This window comes from Rhinolophus ferrumequinum, chromosome 23 (genome assembly GCF_004115265.2).
Source record: "Rhinolophus ferrumequinum isolate MPI-CBG mRhiFer1 chromosome 23, mRhiFer1_v1.p, whole genome shotgun sequence".
In the NCBI taxonomy this organism is placed as follows: Eukaryota; Metazoa; Chordata; class Mammalia; order Chiroptera; family Rhinolophidae; genus Rhinolophus; species Rhinolophus ferrumequinum.
In genome coordinates this window covers 18,870,198-18,887,325 of record NC_046306.1, presented here as the reverse complement: position 1 = coordinate 18,887,325, position 17,128 = coordinate 18,870,198, and the positions used below count along the sequence as shown (strand labels likewise).

The following is a 17,128-nucleotide window of genomic DNA, read 5'->3' as shown; positions in this document are numbered from 1 at the left end:
TCTTGAGACGTGGTGTTTTAAAACCAACTGCTTCCCGATCATACAAGTAAGTGCTTGGTGATTTGTGAGCTACCGTATTTACTGTGTTCCAGGCATCAGGGCAGGGCTTTCAATATATTATCTTGTTTCATCTTCCCAAGAGTAAGACTGATAGGTATAATCAACCTCAATTTTAAAGATGCAGAAATTAAGTAAATTTTTATTTTACCAAGTTAGGAAGAAGCAGTACCAGGCTTTGAACCTAGGTCTCGGGGACTCTCCAAATTAAAAACAAACAAAATCTCCTTTCAAGGTAACAACCATACAAATAGGAGAATGTATTCTAACTAGTCTGCTCATGACAAAAGATGGGAAAAGAGAGAAAAAGAAGATCAATTTCCTCAACACAAATGTAAACATGAACACGAAAGGCTTATAATAAAACAATTTAAACCTATTTTAGAGACATGACTTTATTAACTTGACTCACACCCAACTTCTGTTAACTCCTCTTGGGGTCTTTGAGTCACTGGAGACTTGGCTATACGTTCCTGTAATGGTTCTGACTGGATCATAAAGAAGAGGTGAAATTCCTGAAGTTCCTGTCAGTTTTACTATTTGCTACCAATTTTGATAAATAATCGACAGGGTAAGGACAGACATTCATCTTAATTCTTAAAATGAATGTTTGTCATTAATTTCAAAATGTGAATTATCCATGCCCTATCTCTCACCTTGATGACTAGTATATGGTACGTAAGTGACTGCTTACGCAGAGGTCCTAAGCCATTCCAGCATTGCCTGTTCATGTCTAGCATAAGCCAGCTCTTCTGCCCTTCATCTATCCCCTTTATCCATTCTCCTCTTCTTCCTTCAATTAAGTTTAGCTTATGCTAGTTTTGTTTTATTTATTTATGATAACCGTTTTAGATTTATTCACTTAAAATTCACTTGAATTTATCTAGGAATCTCAACTTGATCCACATATGATACTCTAGCGAAGTATCATGGACATTTTCATAGGGAAATAACTATTGAATTTCTTACATTATATCAATGAGGTTGCCAACTTTGTGTTGATAAGCTCTACGGTACAAACAGATGCGTGTATGAAACATGTCATACAGATTCCCAACCTCCTGCAGGAAAACATGAAATAAATATTAATGTAGGATCAGATTATGTTTTGCATATTAGTAGACAAGTATATAAGACAAAGAAAAGGGATGGTGGCAGACAAGAAGGCAATGCCCAGAGGCACCTTCATTAAAATCCCTGAGCCCACTAGAAAACCTCAAGGCAGATTAGTAAAACTATTCATTGGTTTACAACTTTCATTCTCAGTACACCAAAATCTATTGAGTGTTTTAACTCTGTGGCAGGTTCTGTTTTAGGCATCTTAAATATATTTTTTAATCTTCTCAATAACTCTAGAAGTTAGGCATTATTATTCTAATATTTTTCATTCTCAAAAGAAAGGCTCTATAGTATAATACTATACCACTCTTTAGTTACTTGACTCTCATCTAGCAGGGAATTAAAGATTTTAATATTTTATCTATTATGAAACACTAACATAGTGGTTAAGGAGGAGACTCGAGCCAAACTTTAAGTTGAAATTCCAGTTCTACCATTCATTAATTGTATGTCCTCTCTGTGCTTCAATTTAAGTGGGATAATAATAATATCTATCTCACAGGGCTGTGAGGATTGACTTAATCCACCTAAAACAATTAAAACAGTGCCTAGCACAACACTCAATAAATACCTATTATAATTTTATTATTATATAATAATCCAGAAGTGAAAAGAGCATTAAGAAACTTACAAATGTTAAGCATGAAGTAAAGAGATTGACAATTTACCAGGTACTGATTTTTCTAAATTACTGAATGGTTATTTCTAGATTTCAAACTAGGGAATACACCTTCACTGTTGTTCCTCTGACATAGCTTACCTTGTCTCTAGTACAAATGTGCAGCCTATTATCTACTTTACAGACTCGGGCAAACTGAATAAAGCGCTTGTGATCAAAACTATTTTGGATTCCAAGATGATGGCAGTCCCTAGAAAGATTCCAAAGTAGAGAGACAAAATTTTTCAACAAGAAAACTGTACGTTAAATATCAATACAAAATTTACACATGGATTTTATTTTTGTTTGCTTAAATAAAAATTGCAAAGGATTTTAACCAAATTTTCTGAAGTGTTCAGTACGTACCTGGCAAAATAATCCCATTTGTCCACATCAATACCATTTCTTTTATTGGCCACTATCTCATAAAGGAAGCTTTTCTCTACAGGACGCCCTTTGTATGCCCACTAGAAGACAAGACAACCCACGGAAAGTTTTAGGATAGGAACCAAATCCATTTACAAGCAAAACAAAGCAATTGTATTAATCAGAAAATTATAAACAGATACTTGAATGTATCTGTTATAAGTTAGAATGCATAGATAAGTTAGAAGATTCTACTCTTTCCTTCTTCTATTTAATTCGTAAATTAGTAGAAAAAAGAAATGCTAAGGTATATATCCTGTTAATATTATACTAAACGTTTTTGTGCCATTGAAAGGATCCTAACTCTACTACACTTTCCATAACCAATAAGCTTTCATGTTTCCTTGGTTTAAAAGTTTTTTAAAATATGTGATCTAATTATTAACTAGTAAGAATGTTCCTTATGTGTTAATGGTTGAATTTATACATGAAATTATTTTTTAACTTTTTTAATAAAAAAAGATCAAAAAGGAAACAAAACAGATTTTCTTCTGAACTAATTCAATTTTTTTCTAAGTCTACATATATCTAAATATTGCAAATGTGTTAATTTTAATGGATAAACAAGACACATACTTTTAGATATTCCAAAAAAAGTTACTTTATATATATTAATTACTGCATACATATTCATTAGTACATACATATTCATTATAATATATATGTATTTTAATTTGGGGGGCAACTTCTAAAGAACTCAGTTAAGAGATAAAAAATATATATAAGCCTTTCATTTTTTTCATTCCTCAGTAGAAATACATAACATATTTTATCATTTAGTCCCTTTAAACTAGTCAAATGTCCCTCTTCTAATAGCTTTGAAGGAATCAAGAAAAGACCACATGAAAAGTATGAGTCACTTCAAATTAAGTTGTACACAAACTTACCAACGATTCTTTGGTTGGTGATTCAGGTGGTCCTGTAATTAGTTCCTTGATAAAGCAAATATCTTCTTCAGGGACGAGACCATACTGTTCCATGACAGCTCTGAGTCCATTAGAATTAACTAAGTGCTCAAACATATCAACTGAGCCCTGTTCATGCTAGGAAAAGTCAGTACAATATGGTCTGTTATAGACTCTAGTCCATTAGGTATCCCCGATTATCCAAATTATTCTCGATTTCAGGTAATTCAGAGGTAAGATTCTATAGCGTGTTAATTATCTGCTTTCCAACTACAGTCTTGCAGATATTTCTAAAAACCTGCCAAATTTGTCTATATTTTACTAGTCTAATTTTTTTACAAACCATATTCATCGTTATTTCATAAATATATTTAATGAGATATAATCATTTATAGCACAGAACTAAAGTACAGTACAGTGGAATATTACTAGGCCATACAGATAGAATCCCTTTTGGATGGAGATCACAATAAAATCAGTTGTATTGTTTGATCAGTCTTGAAGCTAAAGTTACAAATTCTGTTAGCACTTCCACCTAGTGGTAAAAACGAGTAACTGCAATCTTGCCAATAAAAACAAAAGTCTAGAGCTCTGAAGTAAAGATCTGGGTGGGAACCTCAAACTGGCTCACTTTGCTCATCTGTTTCTGCTCATTCATTCATAACCATTGTAAAAATGAAATGACCCCCTGGAGACATCTTCCCTATCCCGCTATTGCAGTTATTACCAAAAGAATGACTTAAGATGAAAACAAAAGACTGAATGGTACTACAACTATTTTTTAAAAAGTGCATCAATGCATTAATTATAAGGAGGAAAAACAGTAAGTTTATAATAGAGAAATTTGGCAGACATTGCCTTAATTACGTGATCAAAGGTAATATCATCAGTAATGGCTAAAAAGATTCTATGTACCTCTGATGTGATACACTTAGTAAAGGATACAACATGGCATTATGCATAGTCCATACTATGAGGAAACATCAGACAAACAAACTCAAATTCAGGGACATTCCACAAACTAACTCACCTCTACGTACTCTTCAAAAAATAACAAGGTCATGAAAGATTTAAGTCTAAAGAATTGTTCCAGATCAACAGAGACTAAGGTGAAAAGCGCAATGTAGGTATAAATCAGGAAAAAAAAATTTTCTCCCCTTTTTCTTTCTCTCTCTCTCTCTCTCTCTCTCTCTCTTTTTTTATAAATTTTATTGGGGAGTATTTGGGGACAGTGTCTTTCTCCAGGGCCCATCAGATCCAAGTAGTTGTCCTTCAATCTGGGTGTGGAGGGCGCAGCCCAGCTCCAAGTCTAGTTGCCTTTTTTTTTTCAATCTTTAGTTGCAGGGGGCATAGCTCACCATGTGGGAATTGAACCGGCAACCCTGTTGTTCAGAGCTCACGCTCTAACCAACTGAGCTACCCGGCCGCCCCCTCCCCTTTTTCTATATGAACAATTGGTGAAACTTGAAAGAAAGTCTGCAGATTAGATAATAGTACTGTATCAGTATTAATATCCCGATTTTGATAATTGTACTGAGGTTATATAAGAGAATGTTCTTGCTTTTAGGAAATACCCACTGAGGTATTTTAGGAATGCAGAGGTATGTCTAGAACTTACTTTCAAATGGTTCATAAAAAATTTATATATACAGAAAAATTTAAGTTCCACAAAGATAGCATGAACAATAACAACTAAAACTATAAGCAACTTAGCAGTAAATCCTATCTAGATCAATGCTGCTGGAGAAAACAACTATAAACTTTGGAAAACTCCCTCAAGGTATTGGTGGTCAAAAGCAGGCAGATGTTACAGGGAAGTCAACACTTGAAAAAGAAAGACATTGGGCAATATTCAGGTTCTTCTATGGCTTTTAGCCTGAGGGCACGCCCCAAGGCAGCAAAATGGGAAAGACATTAGCCTCTTACTGGATTAAAGAATCAGAGAGTACTCATTAAAATTTAAAATTTGTCAAAGTCACCATGAGAAAAATGAATTGGCAAGTCAGAGACTGAGGAAAATATATTCACTATACATCTTATAAAAAATTTCTCAAATCAATAATAAAAAGGCAGGGCGGCCGGATGGCTCAGTTGGTTAGAATGCGAGCTCTCAACAAGGTTGCTGGTTGAATTCCCGCACTGGATGGTGGGCTGCGGCCCCTGCAACTAAAGACTGAAAACGGCGACTGGAGTTGGAGCTGAGCTGCACCCTCCACAACTAGACTGAAGGACAACTACTTGGAGCTGATGGGCCCTGGAGAAACACATTGGCCCCCAATATTCCCCAATAAAATTTTAAAAAATAATAATAATAAAAAGGCAAGCAATTGAATTTTTTAAATGCGTAAAACATTGAAAGAACTCTTCACAAAAGAAGATATATCAGTGATCAAGTACAAAGTACAGGAAATGGTACTCAACATACATCAGAGAACGCAAACTGAACCACAAGATACTATTTTACTTTCATTAGAAAGGCTTATCTATAAAAACAGATGTTGGTGCAGCTGTGAAACAACAGGAACTCGCATATATTGCTGGTGGAGGGTAAAATGGTGCAACCACACTGGAAAGCTCAGGTAGTTTCTTATAAAGTTAAATATGTATCTACTTTATGACCCAGCAACTCTAATCCTAGATATTTACTTAGGCGACGCAAAAACATTTTCCACAAAAAGCTTGTACAATTATGTGCATAGCAAACTTATTCCTAATAGCCCCCAAATGAAAACAACCCAAATCCCATCAAAAGGAGAAAGGATAAACAAATTATGACTTATTCATACAGTGGAATAATACCTCAGCAACAAAAAGGGGTCAACCACTGATGCATGTAACATGAATGCATTTCAAAATCACTGAGCGAATAAAGCAAGACTAAGAGTACCTACTCTATGATTCTACTTATATCAAGTCTAAAAGCAGGCAAAACCAAGCTATGTTTATAAAAATCATAAGTTGATGGTAAGGGGAGGAGTAGAAATTGACTGAAAAGGGTACACGAGAATTTTCCAGGAAAATTGGAAACGTTCTTATCCTGACTTGGGTAGTGGTTACATGGATGCACACATTTGTCAAAACTCTCTGAACTATATATACTTACGATCTGTACAACTTATTGTATGTAAATTATATCTTTAAAAAAAAGGGTGCAGCCAGCCCAGGGGCTCAGGTGGTTGGAGTGCGGTGCGCCTTACTCGGACGTCGCTGGTTTGATTCCCACATGGGCCAGTGAGCTGCGCCCTCTACAGCTAAGATTGTGAACAACAGCTCTCCCTGGAGTTGGGCTGCCGGGAGCAGCCGGAGGTTGGCGTGAGCTGCCCTGGGCTGCTGTGTGCTGCCGCCAGCTGCTGTGTGCTGCCGCCAGCTGCTGTGTGCTACTGTGTACCGCCATAAGCGGCCGGCAGCCGGCAGCCAGCATTAGTGGCCGGCAACCATTGTGATCTGCCGTTGGCTGCCGTGGGCAACCGTATGCTGCTATGAGCAGATGGTAGCCAGTGTGAGTGGCGGGCAGCCATCGTGAGGGGTCAGCAGCCAGCGAGTGCTGCCGTGAGTGACGGACCAACGACTGGCGACCGACTGCCTCAGCCAGGAGGGAGCGCAAGGCTCATAATACCAGCAGGGGCCAGGGAGCTGTGTCCTACACTAGACTGAGAAACAACGGCTTGGGGGTGGAAAGGGAGGTGGAAGGGAAGCAAGGGGGGGAAAAAAGGGAGAAAATAGTGGTTGACATGTAAGACACATTCAATACATATTAATATCCTTTTCTACTCCAGGATCCAGAAATACAGTGTGACCAAAAATGGGAGCCAATCCAACTTTATTTCTCAAAACTAACTTTACTTCTCAAAAACTAATTCCAAAAATATGGATCAGCTACCTGCAAATCCCTAATTATAAAATGGTTCATTTAATATATATGATGAAACTTGGCAGCTATCAGTTACTTCATTCATGGTCATACAAAATGAATCAAAACTGGAGTTGGCCTTTTTGAAAACATTTATTTTACAGTACTATGATAGAGTAGAAAGAGCATTAAATTAACACTTTTAAAACCTGGTTTTTTAGTGCTGGCTCTACCATTTAACAGCTTTGTAATTTTTGGTGCATCAGTACACCTCTGAATTTCAAGTTCTTTTACATTTGTAAAAATGGAGATAATGATTTCTTCCTTACAGGCTGTGAGAATCAAATGAAAACATATATATTGGGGGTGCCAAAAAATGTATACACATGACTTGTATTCATCTTTTGTTACCGGTATATATTGAGTATTACAATTTTAATACAGTTTTTTTCCTTTCTTAAAATGTGTATGTACTTTTTTGGCATATATATGTGTCTATATATAAAATATATGAAAGCACCCTGAAAACTATAATGGGGAAGTATATATACTACAACACAGCAGTGGCTGCTTAAATAGCCTTTACTTTATTGAATGGAACATTTATTGACTATTGAATATATAAATACATACCTTCCATTTCAGATCTTTGCAAGCAAGTGGAATAAACCTTCCATCAAACATATGAGAAAATGGCCCATGACCTTAAAAACAAAAGCAGCCTTAGAACCAAAAAAAAGTTTGTAAAATGGTAAAAAGTGAGTCGATCTTTTTGATGTTTTCAGTTTTAACTTGACTATCAACAGAATTCAATAATCTATAAATACATCACAAAAAGGGACAAATCCTATTTTGTAAAACAAGAGAACAGGAAGCAGAACCATATAGGAAAGGAAACTCTTACAGAGGGGTCTCTGAGTCACAAGAGCTTCCATAAATCTGATGAAAGGACAGCTTTCTGTAACTTAAAGGAATGTTAATAAAAACTTTTGGCATTTCAAGTTGAACATCTGTATTAAAACAGCAGTTTTAAGACAATCCACTAGGATGCAAGAATAAAATATTAGAACTTTATTACTCTCATTCCTTAAAAGCATCTATTGTTAAGTAAATTTTATAACGTACATAATATGTTTATAATAAATACACATGTGTTGTGTCTATCTCTTAGGTTTTTACTGATGATGTGAGCAATCAAAAGTGGAAAAAAGGGCCGGCCCGGTGGCTCAGGCAGTTAGAGCTCTGTGCTCCTAACTCCGAAGGCTGCTGGTTCAATTCCCACATGGGCAGTGGGCTCTTAACCACAAGGTTGCCAGTTCAATTCCTCGAGTCCCGCAAGGGATGGTGGGCAGCGCCCCCTGCAACTAAAATTGAACATGGCACCTTGAGCTGAGCTGCCGCTGAGCTCCTAGATGGCTCAGTTGGTTGGAGTGCGTCCTCTCAACCACAAGGATGCCGGTTCGACTCCCGCAAGGGATGGTGGGCTGCGCCCCCTGCAACTAGCAACTGGCAACTGGACCTGGAGCTGAGCTGCGCCCCCTACAATTAAGATTGAAAGGACAACAACTTGACTCGGGGAAAAAAAAAAAAGTCCTGGAAGTACACACTGTTCCCCCATAAAGTCCTATTCCCCTTCCCCCGTAAAATCTTTAAAAAAAAAAAAAGTGGAAAAAAAAGAGTCGGGGCCTGCCCAGTGGCTCAGGCAGTTGGAGCTCTGGGCTCCTAACACCGAAGGCTGCCAGTTCGATTCCTACATGGGCCTGTGGGCTCTCAACCACAAGGTTGCCACTTCGACTGCCACAAGGGATGGTGGGCTGTGCCCCCTGCAACTAACAACGGCAACTGGACCTGGAGCTGAACGGTGCCCTCCACAACTAAGATTGAAAGAACAACAACTTGACTTGGAAAAAATCCTGGAAGTACACACTGTTCGCCAATAAAGTCCTGTTCCTCTTTCCCAATAAAAATCTTAAAAACAAAACAAAACTGGAAATCAGAAGTTTATCTTATTTGTAAGTGATTTTAATCATTCTACAACATTTAATAATATGAAATTTTGTTAAGGCACAACTTTAGAATTTATCAGAATTTCTGCAGAAATTTTACTTGGCGGGAGAGGAGCCCATCTGAATGAGCCATGGGGCTTTTTGCATGTCGCAATCTGTACATAAAGGTTCAATCTGTACATAAAGGCGCAATCTGTATGTACAGGCTCATTACTGTAGTGTTCAGACTCCCAGGAACTGGCAAACGTTTCCCAATAATTCCCTCTCAAAATACCAAGAATCTGTTAAATTTATCATCGGGGTGGTATTGGTCCTACTGAAATCTTCAAGGGGACATGCTGAAGAGTGCCCTACCACTTTAAGTAACAGGCTTTTGAAACACAGCAGCCTCCTCTTGCCTGCCCAGAGGGCACACAAACTCTCAGAGTCCTCTATAAGTAGACTGAACTACACAGATGGGGGGAAGTTCCTGTGATAAGAGAGTCCAGTCTCTTTTCTCTTTCTTTGTCAAAGGAAAAGGGTGATATTCTTCTACTTGGATTTCAGTGGCCCAAGAACTCATATGGGTCAGGGAAGAAAAGGAGCTCTCTAAATCTATTGTTAATCTGCTAGGGCAGATTATATAATTTAGGTATAAGAATGGATCTGACAAAGTAATGGAAGGAAAAAATAAATAGCAATTTGATTGAACAAGAAGGATAAGAGAAAAATCAAATTTACATCATCCTAAACAGAGCAGTCAGAAAACCTCACTATCAGAAAGTCCTTTCACATACCTTGCAGCAACGATGTTTAACACGGGAAATTCACTGAAAGGCTCAAAAAAAAAAAAAAAAAAAAGCAACACCTTGGTCTTATGAATTATTCTAGAAAGATGCAATGGTACATTTATGTTAATGTTAACTAAAGAATTAAAACACAACCTTCATATTTCTCTTGGTTAGTTGAATTTTTTAATTTCAAAGAGAGGTAACATGATTTTTCGTAAGAGCTTTGGCTTTTTGTACAGCTTACCGAGGTCATGACACAGCCCAGCAATCTGAACACAGAGACTATCTCGCTCACTTATCAGCAGCTCTGGTTGTTTTTCACTCAGTGCACGAACTAGACATCCTGCTAGATAACCTACGCTGCAGAGCAAAAAAAAGAGTCACTTTTGTTTTCAAGATGAATGATACTTCCGGTCCTCAAGAACTTCAATGTTTCCCAAAGGTTGTAATAGACATCTAGGGCAATTTAACAGAATGGTCTGTTTTCGGAACAAGGCAGGAACACACAAACAGAATCCCCAACGCAGGGCCTCTTGGCTCAGCACCACTCATCATTAGGAAAAGGCAAAATCAAAACCACTATGGTACCACCTCACACCCGTTAGGATGGCTAGTATCCAAACAAAACAAAACAAAACCCCAAATTATAACTAATAAATGTTGGCCAGGATGTGGAGAAATTGGAGCCCTTATACACTATTAATGGGAATGTATAATGGTGCAGTTACTGGAAAATTGTATTAAAAACAAAATTATCATATTATCCAGCAATTCCAATTTTGGGAATATACCGCAAACAATTGAAAGCAGGTTCTCGAAGAGATATTTGCACACTAAGGCTCATAGTGATAGGGTAGGTAGATAGATAGAAATGAGCAGAAGGAGAAATTTAGCTCCAGTTAGAAAGCCCCTAGCTGCAGCTACTTGGGTCAAGACCCGGCAGCAGCCCAGCAGGACTCTAGGCTTACAGATCCCTCTAAATCAAAGAGATATGTTAAGTCAGAGAAGGGGGGAACCCATCCTGTTTGTCAGGACCATCAAAACCTTATTAGCCCAATAGGATTCCAGGTTTTCACACACCACTAAGGGATGTTTTCTCATCCCCCCCAAATCAAGGGGATGTAGTTACACATGCCCCTAAATCAAAGGCATATGTTTACTCACGTCCCTAATCAAAGAAATGCATTGCTAAATGCCAGAGGACTAGGCACCTCAGGGGAAGAAAGAGGGATAAGAGACAGGAGATGGGGAGGCGATTCTACCCATAGAAATAAGAGCCTTAATTCAGTGTAAGGCGGGGCTGCTTCCCTCTCTTGGGTCAGCCCGCTCCACGTCTGGGAGTGTACTCTCTTTTATTAATTAACTTCTGCTGTTCGTGCTGCATAAATTTCTGTCTCTTGATTGAATTCATTCCTTCAAGAAGACGAAGAACCGAGGTTTTCAACATCATTTCCCGGTAACAATAGTAGCACTATTTACCCAGTGTCTACGGACAAATAAAGGGATAAACAAAATGTGATAGATACATTCAATGGAATATTATTCAGCTTTAAAAAAAAAAAAAGGAAATTCTGACACACGTTCCAAAATGGGTGAACCTTGAGGAAAATATGAAGTGAAATAAGCCAGTCACTAAAAGACAAATACTGTATGATATCATTTATGTGAGTTACCTAGAATAGTCCAATTCATAGAAGCAGAAAGTAGAATGGTGGTTACCAGGGGCTGGGGTGAGGCAGGGAATAGGGAATTGTTATTTTGATGGGTATAGCATTTCAGTTTTGCAAGATGAAAAAGTTCTGGAGCTTGGTTGCACAATAAAGTGGCTATATTTAATGCTATTGAACTATGTAATTAAAAATGGTTAAGATGATAAATGTTATATTGTGTATTTTACCACAATTTAAAAAACTAAGCTGGATTGCTGGCTTTGTGTTGTTTACAACATAGATAGAAGATAAAATGCCTAACAAATGTTAAATGAACTTTTAGCACTTCCCTGAAAGTAATTTCTAAATAAATATAGTTATCTTTTTCTTCTCTAAACTCTGGGCTCCATGAGGATAAAGACAATTTCTACCTTGTTGGTTTGGTAGGGCCTAGTAAGTTTTCAGGGAACATTTGTTGATGAATGAATGTACATTTGAATGGATACATGTGTTCTGGATAATTAAAAATGCTTCAAAACAAACAAACAAACAAACAAACAAAAACAAAGTAATACACTGTGAGTACTTCATGAGGATCTAGAAAACTGTCCAGATCTTCCCTGCCCATGTCCTCCTGGCTCTACATTTTATAATGGAAAAACACACCAAAGTCTCATCTTAGTCGTGTATAATAGAAGTGCCTGCCACCCTCTCTAAGCTTGTGGATGCTTTTCTTATTTACACATTTCCTGGTTTCCAAGGGCAATTTGAAGAACAACACGACTAAATAAGGACTACAGGAAATTAAATAATCAAGCTTACAAAGTTAATTACACCAGTAACCAACCCTGTTAGCTTTTAAATAATATTTAAACACAAATATTTCATCCAAATGACCTGGCAACAGACATTTTCATTCTCTTTCCAGGAAGGCTCCGAAGTGGTCTATAAGAATACATAAAATAAGTAAAATACAGCAAAGGAAATTAGAGCCTCAATTTTTTTCATCAACAAAATAAGGATATTGTTACCATTTTGTAAAACTATTTATTCTCTAAAAGATGAGACAAGAAAAGGTACTTAGTAACTGTAAGTTCCCTACCTCAATTCCCATCTTACCCTAGACTGTGCTCAAATCGATTGTGTGAAGCTCCTGGAAAAACATAGTAAGTGCCTCCCAACTGTTTAATGTAGCGAAGCCGCTGAAATTGAGGTGTGTCGATGATTCGGATGAGGAGAGGATGGAGTTCAATGTGGCCATGGATTGGATCATTAATTACCTGGAAAATTACATTTAAATTAATATGCGTAACAATACATAACTCCATCTAAAACTTTTGTGCAGTGAGAATACCACAAAGGGAAATAACAAGATATTAATATCATTATCTTATTTAGGTATCACTACCAGACAGATGAAGTACATTGATCTGGGTATATTTCACGTCTTCCTAATGGATTCTAATAACAGAAAAATAAAGATTTCAATCTTTTTATTATGTATATGATTTAATTAGCCTTCAATAAGTTAGTCTCATATTCAAGTTAAACATATTCCTTTAACACAGTCATTCAGATCATATAAATCATATTACGACCAGCATTGTGTCTAATTTTTTTTCTAAATGTTTCTATATAATACCCATCACTAGAATCCTTAGAAAAGAAGGGAAGGAGAGAGGGGGAGGGAGGGAGGAAGAAAGGAAAAAAGAAAGAAGGAAAGAACCTTCCTTGCCATATAGATAAAAGTCATAGGCAGGAAGATAAAATTCTCTAATACTTACCATCATTCAGAAATGCTTACTTATAAAGATAACCTTCACAATTATTCATTACTCTCTAAGTTTAAACAGGGGACTTAAATATGGTGAAGATTTAATACCCCTGTTTTTTTAAAATAAAGACAACATCTTTCTTAACTGTCCATAACTGCATTTTAAAGAGAAAGCTACAGAATAAAAAAACCTGATAAATAATTTAATCTAAGAGTTTTGCACATTCTGCCCATGTCTGCGTGGGTTTTCTTGGGTACTCTAGTTTCTTCCTACATCCCAAAAATGCGCACATGAACTGGCGTGTCTAAATTGCTCCAATCTGAGTGAATGTGGATGTGTGTATGAGTAAGCCCTGCAATGGGATGGTGTCCTGTCCAGGTTTGCTTCTCACATTCCCCTGAGCTGCCCAGACAGGCTCTAGCCTCCTGTAACACTGAAATGGAATAAGCAGATTAGAAAATCATTCTCCTGTTTGTATTAATCTTTCTTAAATGTATGTGTAGCTCACATTTATTTCAATATTTATTATTATGTAAGTGTTTTGAGTCCTTATTTAGATGTTTGGTGATGTTTTTGTGACTAGAAATATGCCATAGGAACGTAAACCTTGTTTATATCAATTAGCCTTTGGTAAAATTGGTTTCTTATGTCATTCTGCTTGAAGTTGCAGTTTCCAAGGAACTACTGAAAACATCAAATGAGGACTTACTGTACTGGCCTATTTCTTCCCCTTTATACAAGATCAATGTAACAATCACAAACAAATGAGAATCTGTTTTACTGTTAAAAATTACCAAAGAAAAATTCTACAATCTACTTTTAATCCATTTAAAGGCCTAAATGTCTTCACTGTCAATTTCTCAGGTGTAATAACTAAGGGTTTTTTGTGGCGGGGTAATAACTGTTTTTAAAACATTTATTTCACCCTAACTTTGCTACAAAATAAATTTAAGCAACTTTATGAAAAAATAAGAACTTAAAAATTATTTTCAACTTAATATCATAATACATACACACTCTTTTCATGTCAAAAATACATCATGAGGGGCCAGCCCAGTGGCTCAGGGGGTTAGAGCTCCGTGCTCCTAACTACGAAGGTTGCCGGTTCCATTCCCACATGGGCCAGTGGGCTCTCAACCACAAGGTTGCCGGTTCAGCTCCTGCAAGGGATAGTGGGCTGCGCCCCCTGCAACTAGAAACGGCAACTGGACCTGGAGCTGAGCTGCGCCCTCCACAACTAAGACTGAAAGGACAACAACTTGAAGCTGAACGGCATCCTCCACAACTAAGATTGAAAGGACAACAACTTGACTTGGAAAACAGTCCTGGAAGTACACACTGTTCCCCAATAAAGTCCTGTTCCCCTTCCCCCATCCCCCCCCAAAAAAAAAATACATCATGAGCCCTTTCTCATGTTTTTACAAATCTTAATAAGTATCAGTTTATTGGTTCCATTTCATTGAAGAACCAACATTTTAAAACCATTCCCCTAAGGTTGGGCAAAAAAATTGTTGGAAATTCTAGTTACATTATTTCATATTCCCTTCCTAACTTTTTTTTTCTTTTTTTAAGATTTTATTGGGGAAGGGGAACAGGACTTTATTGGGAAACAGTGTGTACTTCCAGGACTTTTTTCCAAGTGAAGTTGCTGTCCTTTCAATCTTAGTTGTGGAGGGTGCCGTTCAGCTTCAAGTTGTCCTTTCAGTCTTCATTGTGGAGGGCGCAGCTCAGCTCCAGGTCCATTTGCCATTTCTAGTTGCAGGGGGCACAGCCCACCATCCCTTGCAGGAGTCGAACTGGCAACCTTGTGGTTGAGAGGATGGACTCCAGCCAACTGAGCCATCAGGGATGCAGCTCAGCTCAAGGTGCCGTGTTCAATCTTAGTTGCAGGGGGCGCTGCCCACCATCCCTTGCGGGACTCGAGGAATTGAACTGGCAACCTTGTGGTTGAGAGCCCACTGGCCCATGTGGGAATCGAACTGGCAGCCTTCAGAGTTAGGAGCACGGAGCTCCAACTGCCTGAGCCACTGGGCCGGCCCCCCCTTCCTAACTCTTAATATGTACATGTGATATTCAGGTGTTTTGAGTTTGTTTACAATCTGTTTTTTTTGTTCTCCCAATATTATTTAATATAAACTGCTCCTTTATTTTGTCACATGGTCCACTTACTTGTTCCTTTTAAAGGTGATTTGATATTCAATTGTGTTATTAATCAAGCAAGATGAAACGTTCCTATTGTCTATTAAGTGTCTTTTGTATATGCCAAGCACTGGGGATTAAGGAGTAAGGCATCTTTTCTGCCTTTCTGGAAAGACAACAGAATCTATGTCCAGAGTGATGGGGAAAGAGAATGGGGGAAAAGAAACAAAAGAAGGAGCGGTCAGTTCTACCCAGAAGAAAGGGAAGGCATCAGAAAAAGATTCAGAGGTAGTAATTCTACAATTTAACACATATTATGTAAGAGAAAGTACATAAAACAGGCATTTCACTCTCTTAAGATTCATTAATACGTTTGACAAAGTAGTGTCTGTTATATCAAACACCGTATTTCCTCCTCACCATTATACAACTCCTGGCTTCTGAAGCCAGTTGAACTCAATTTAGCACGAAGAAAACTGAGTCAAGAAAAAAGGTTGTGACTTTGAGGATGGTTTCTTAGGCACCAAAAGCTCAAGAGGCAAAAGGAAAAAATAGATAAACTGGACTACATCCAAGTTTAAAACTTTTGTCTCCAAAGAACACCACCAATAAAGTAAAAAAGACAATTCGGAGAATGGGAGAAAATATCAGCATATCTTATATCTGATAAGGGATTTGTATCCAGAATACACGTATATAAGGAACCTTACAATTTAAATTAGATTGTGGTTGATGACTGAACAACAACCTTATGGAATTTTTAAAAACAGTGACGTGGATATTTGAAATGAGTGAATTGTAAGGTGTGTGAATTATATCTCGCTAAAGCTGTTATGCTGTTGTTGTTGTTGTTGTTATTTAAAGACTAACATGTGGATATCAAATTAGGGTATGGAACGCACTTCTGGCGCGCTAAGTGAGGAAGACGGCTGCATCCCAGCAGCAGGCTTCAGTGGCTTCCTCGGCTGCTGGTAGGTGGGGCCCAGGTTGGCGTGGTGGCCTGGGGACCCAGCCGCAGCCGCAACTGCAACCACCAACACAACTGGTGGGGCCTGCCCTGAGCGGGCTTTTGCAGCAACAGCAACCAGACTTCCACCCTGTGCAGCGCTGTAAGATGCTCATCGCGCAGCTGAAGAAGAGTCTTCAGACTCTGCTGAAGGTTGCAGCCTAGAACCTGATTCAGAACACGAACACTGACAATGGACAAAAGAGCAGTGTCAGAGCCCTATAGTGCTTTGACAAGTGTATGGAGGAGTTCTACGCACTCTGTGACAGGCTGCAGCTCTGCCTGTGCTTGGCACATGAATGCCCATCACAGAGGTGCGATAGTGCCAAGCAGTCTCTGATGCTGGTGCTTACAGTCACCTAGCCAGGCGCAGTGCAGCCTGAAAGCCTGCCCTACCCACAGTACATGGTGGTCACCAAAGCCCAAACGGCTGGTGCCGAGGACACTGACACTGCTCTGCTGGACTGTGCCAACGAGGTCATCGGCAAGACTCTTGTACCACCTATGGGGCCCTGGGGGTGACCTGTAAGCTGGCAAGGCTGGGAATGGGGCAGGCTGTTGGGGAGCGGGACCGGGAAGGAATGAAGAGTGGCCTCTAAACAAAACAAAACAACTACAACAATAAAATTAGGGGAGGAATCAATCCTTTGTTCAACTGTACTGGTGGTGAAGCTAAACTAAGATCATATAAGGTATCAATGTCATTACTATACAGTGACTCACTGACCCAAGTACTTGGTAGATTTAAAATTTGTTTTCAACAACTGT

The 17,128-nt window shown here is 38.3% G+C and overlaps 1 protein-coding gene and 1 pseudogene across 1 annotated transcript in view; one reads left to right on the top strand and one right to left on the bottom strand.

Moving 5' to 3' along the window:
- Positions 1-17,128, bottom strand: part of SAMHD1 (SAM and HD domain containing deoxynucleoside triphosphate triphosphohydrolase 1) — a 44,709-nt gene that overhangs the window by 18,419 nt on the left and 9,162 nt on the right. The window contains exons 4-10 of the mRNA XM_033094672.1: positions 12,560-12,720; positions 10,036-10,151; positions 7,649-7,719; positions 3,148-3,303; positions 2,201-2,301; positions 1,937-2,045; positions 1,027-1,118 (exon numbers count right to left, since the gene is read on the bottom strand). Of these exons, the coding sequence (XP_032950563.1) occupies positions 1,027-1,118; positions 1,937-2,045; positions 2,201-2,301; positions 3,148-3,303; positions 7,649-7,719; positions 10,036-10,151; positions 12,560-12,720 (806 nt within the window). The remainder of the gene's footprint in view (positions 1-1,026; positions 1,119-1,936; positions 2,046-2,200; positions 2,302-3,147; positions 3,304-7,648; positions 7,720-10,035; positions 10,152-12,559; positions 12,721-17,128) is intronic.
- LOC117015900 (mediator of RNA polymerase II transcription subunit 29-like) lies at positions 15,553-16,882 on the top strand (annotated as a pseudogene).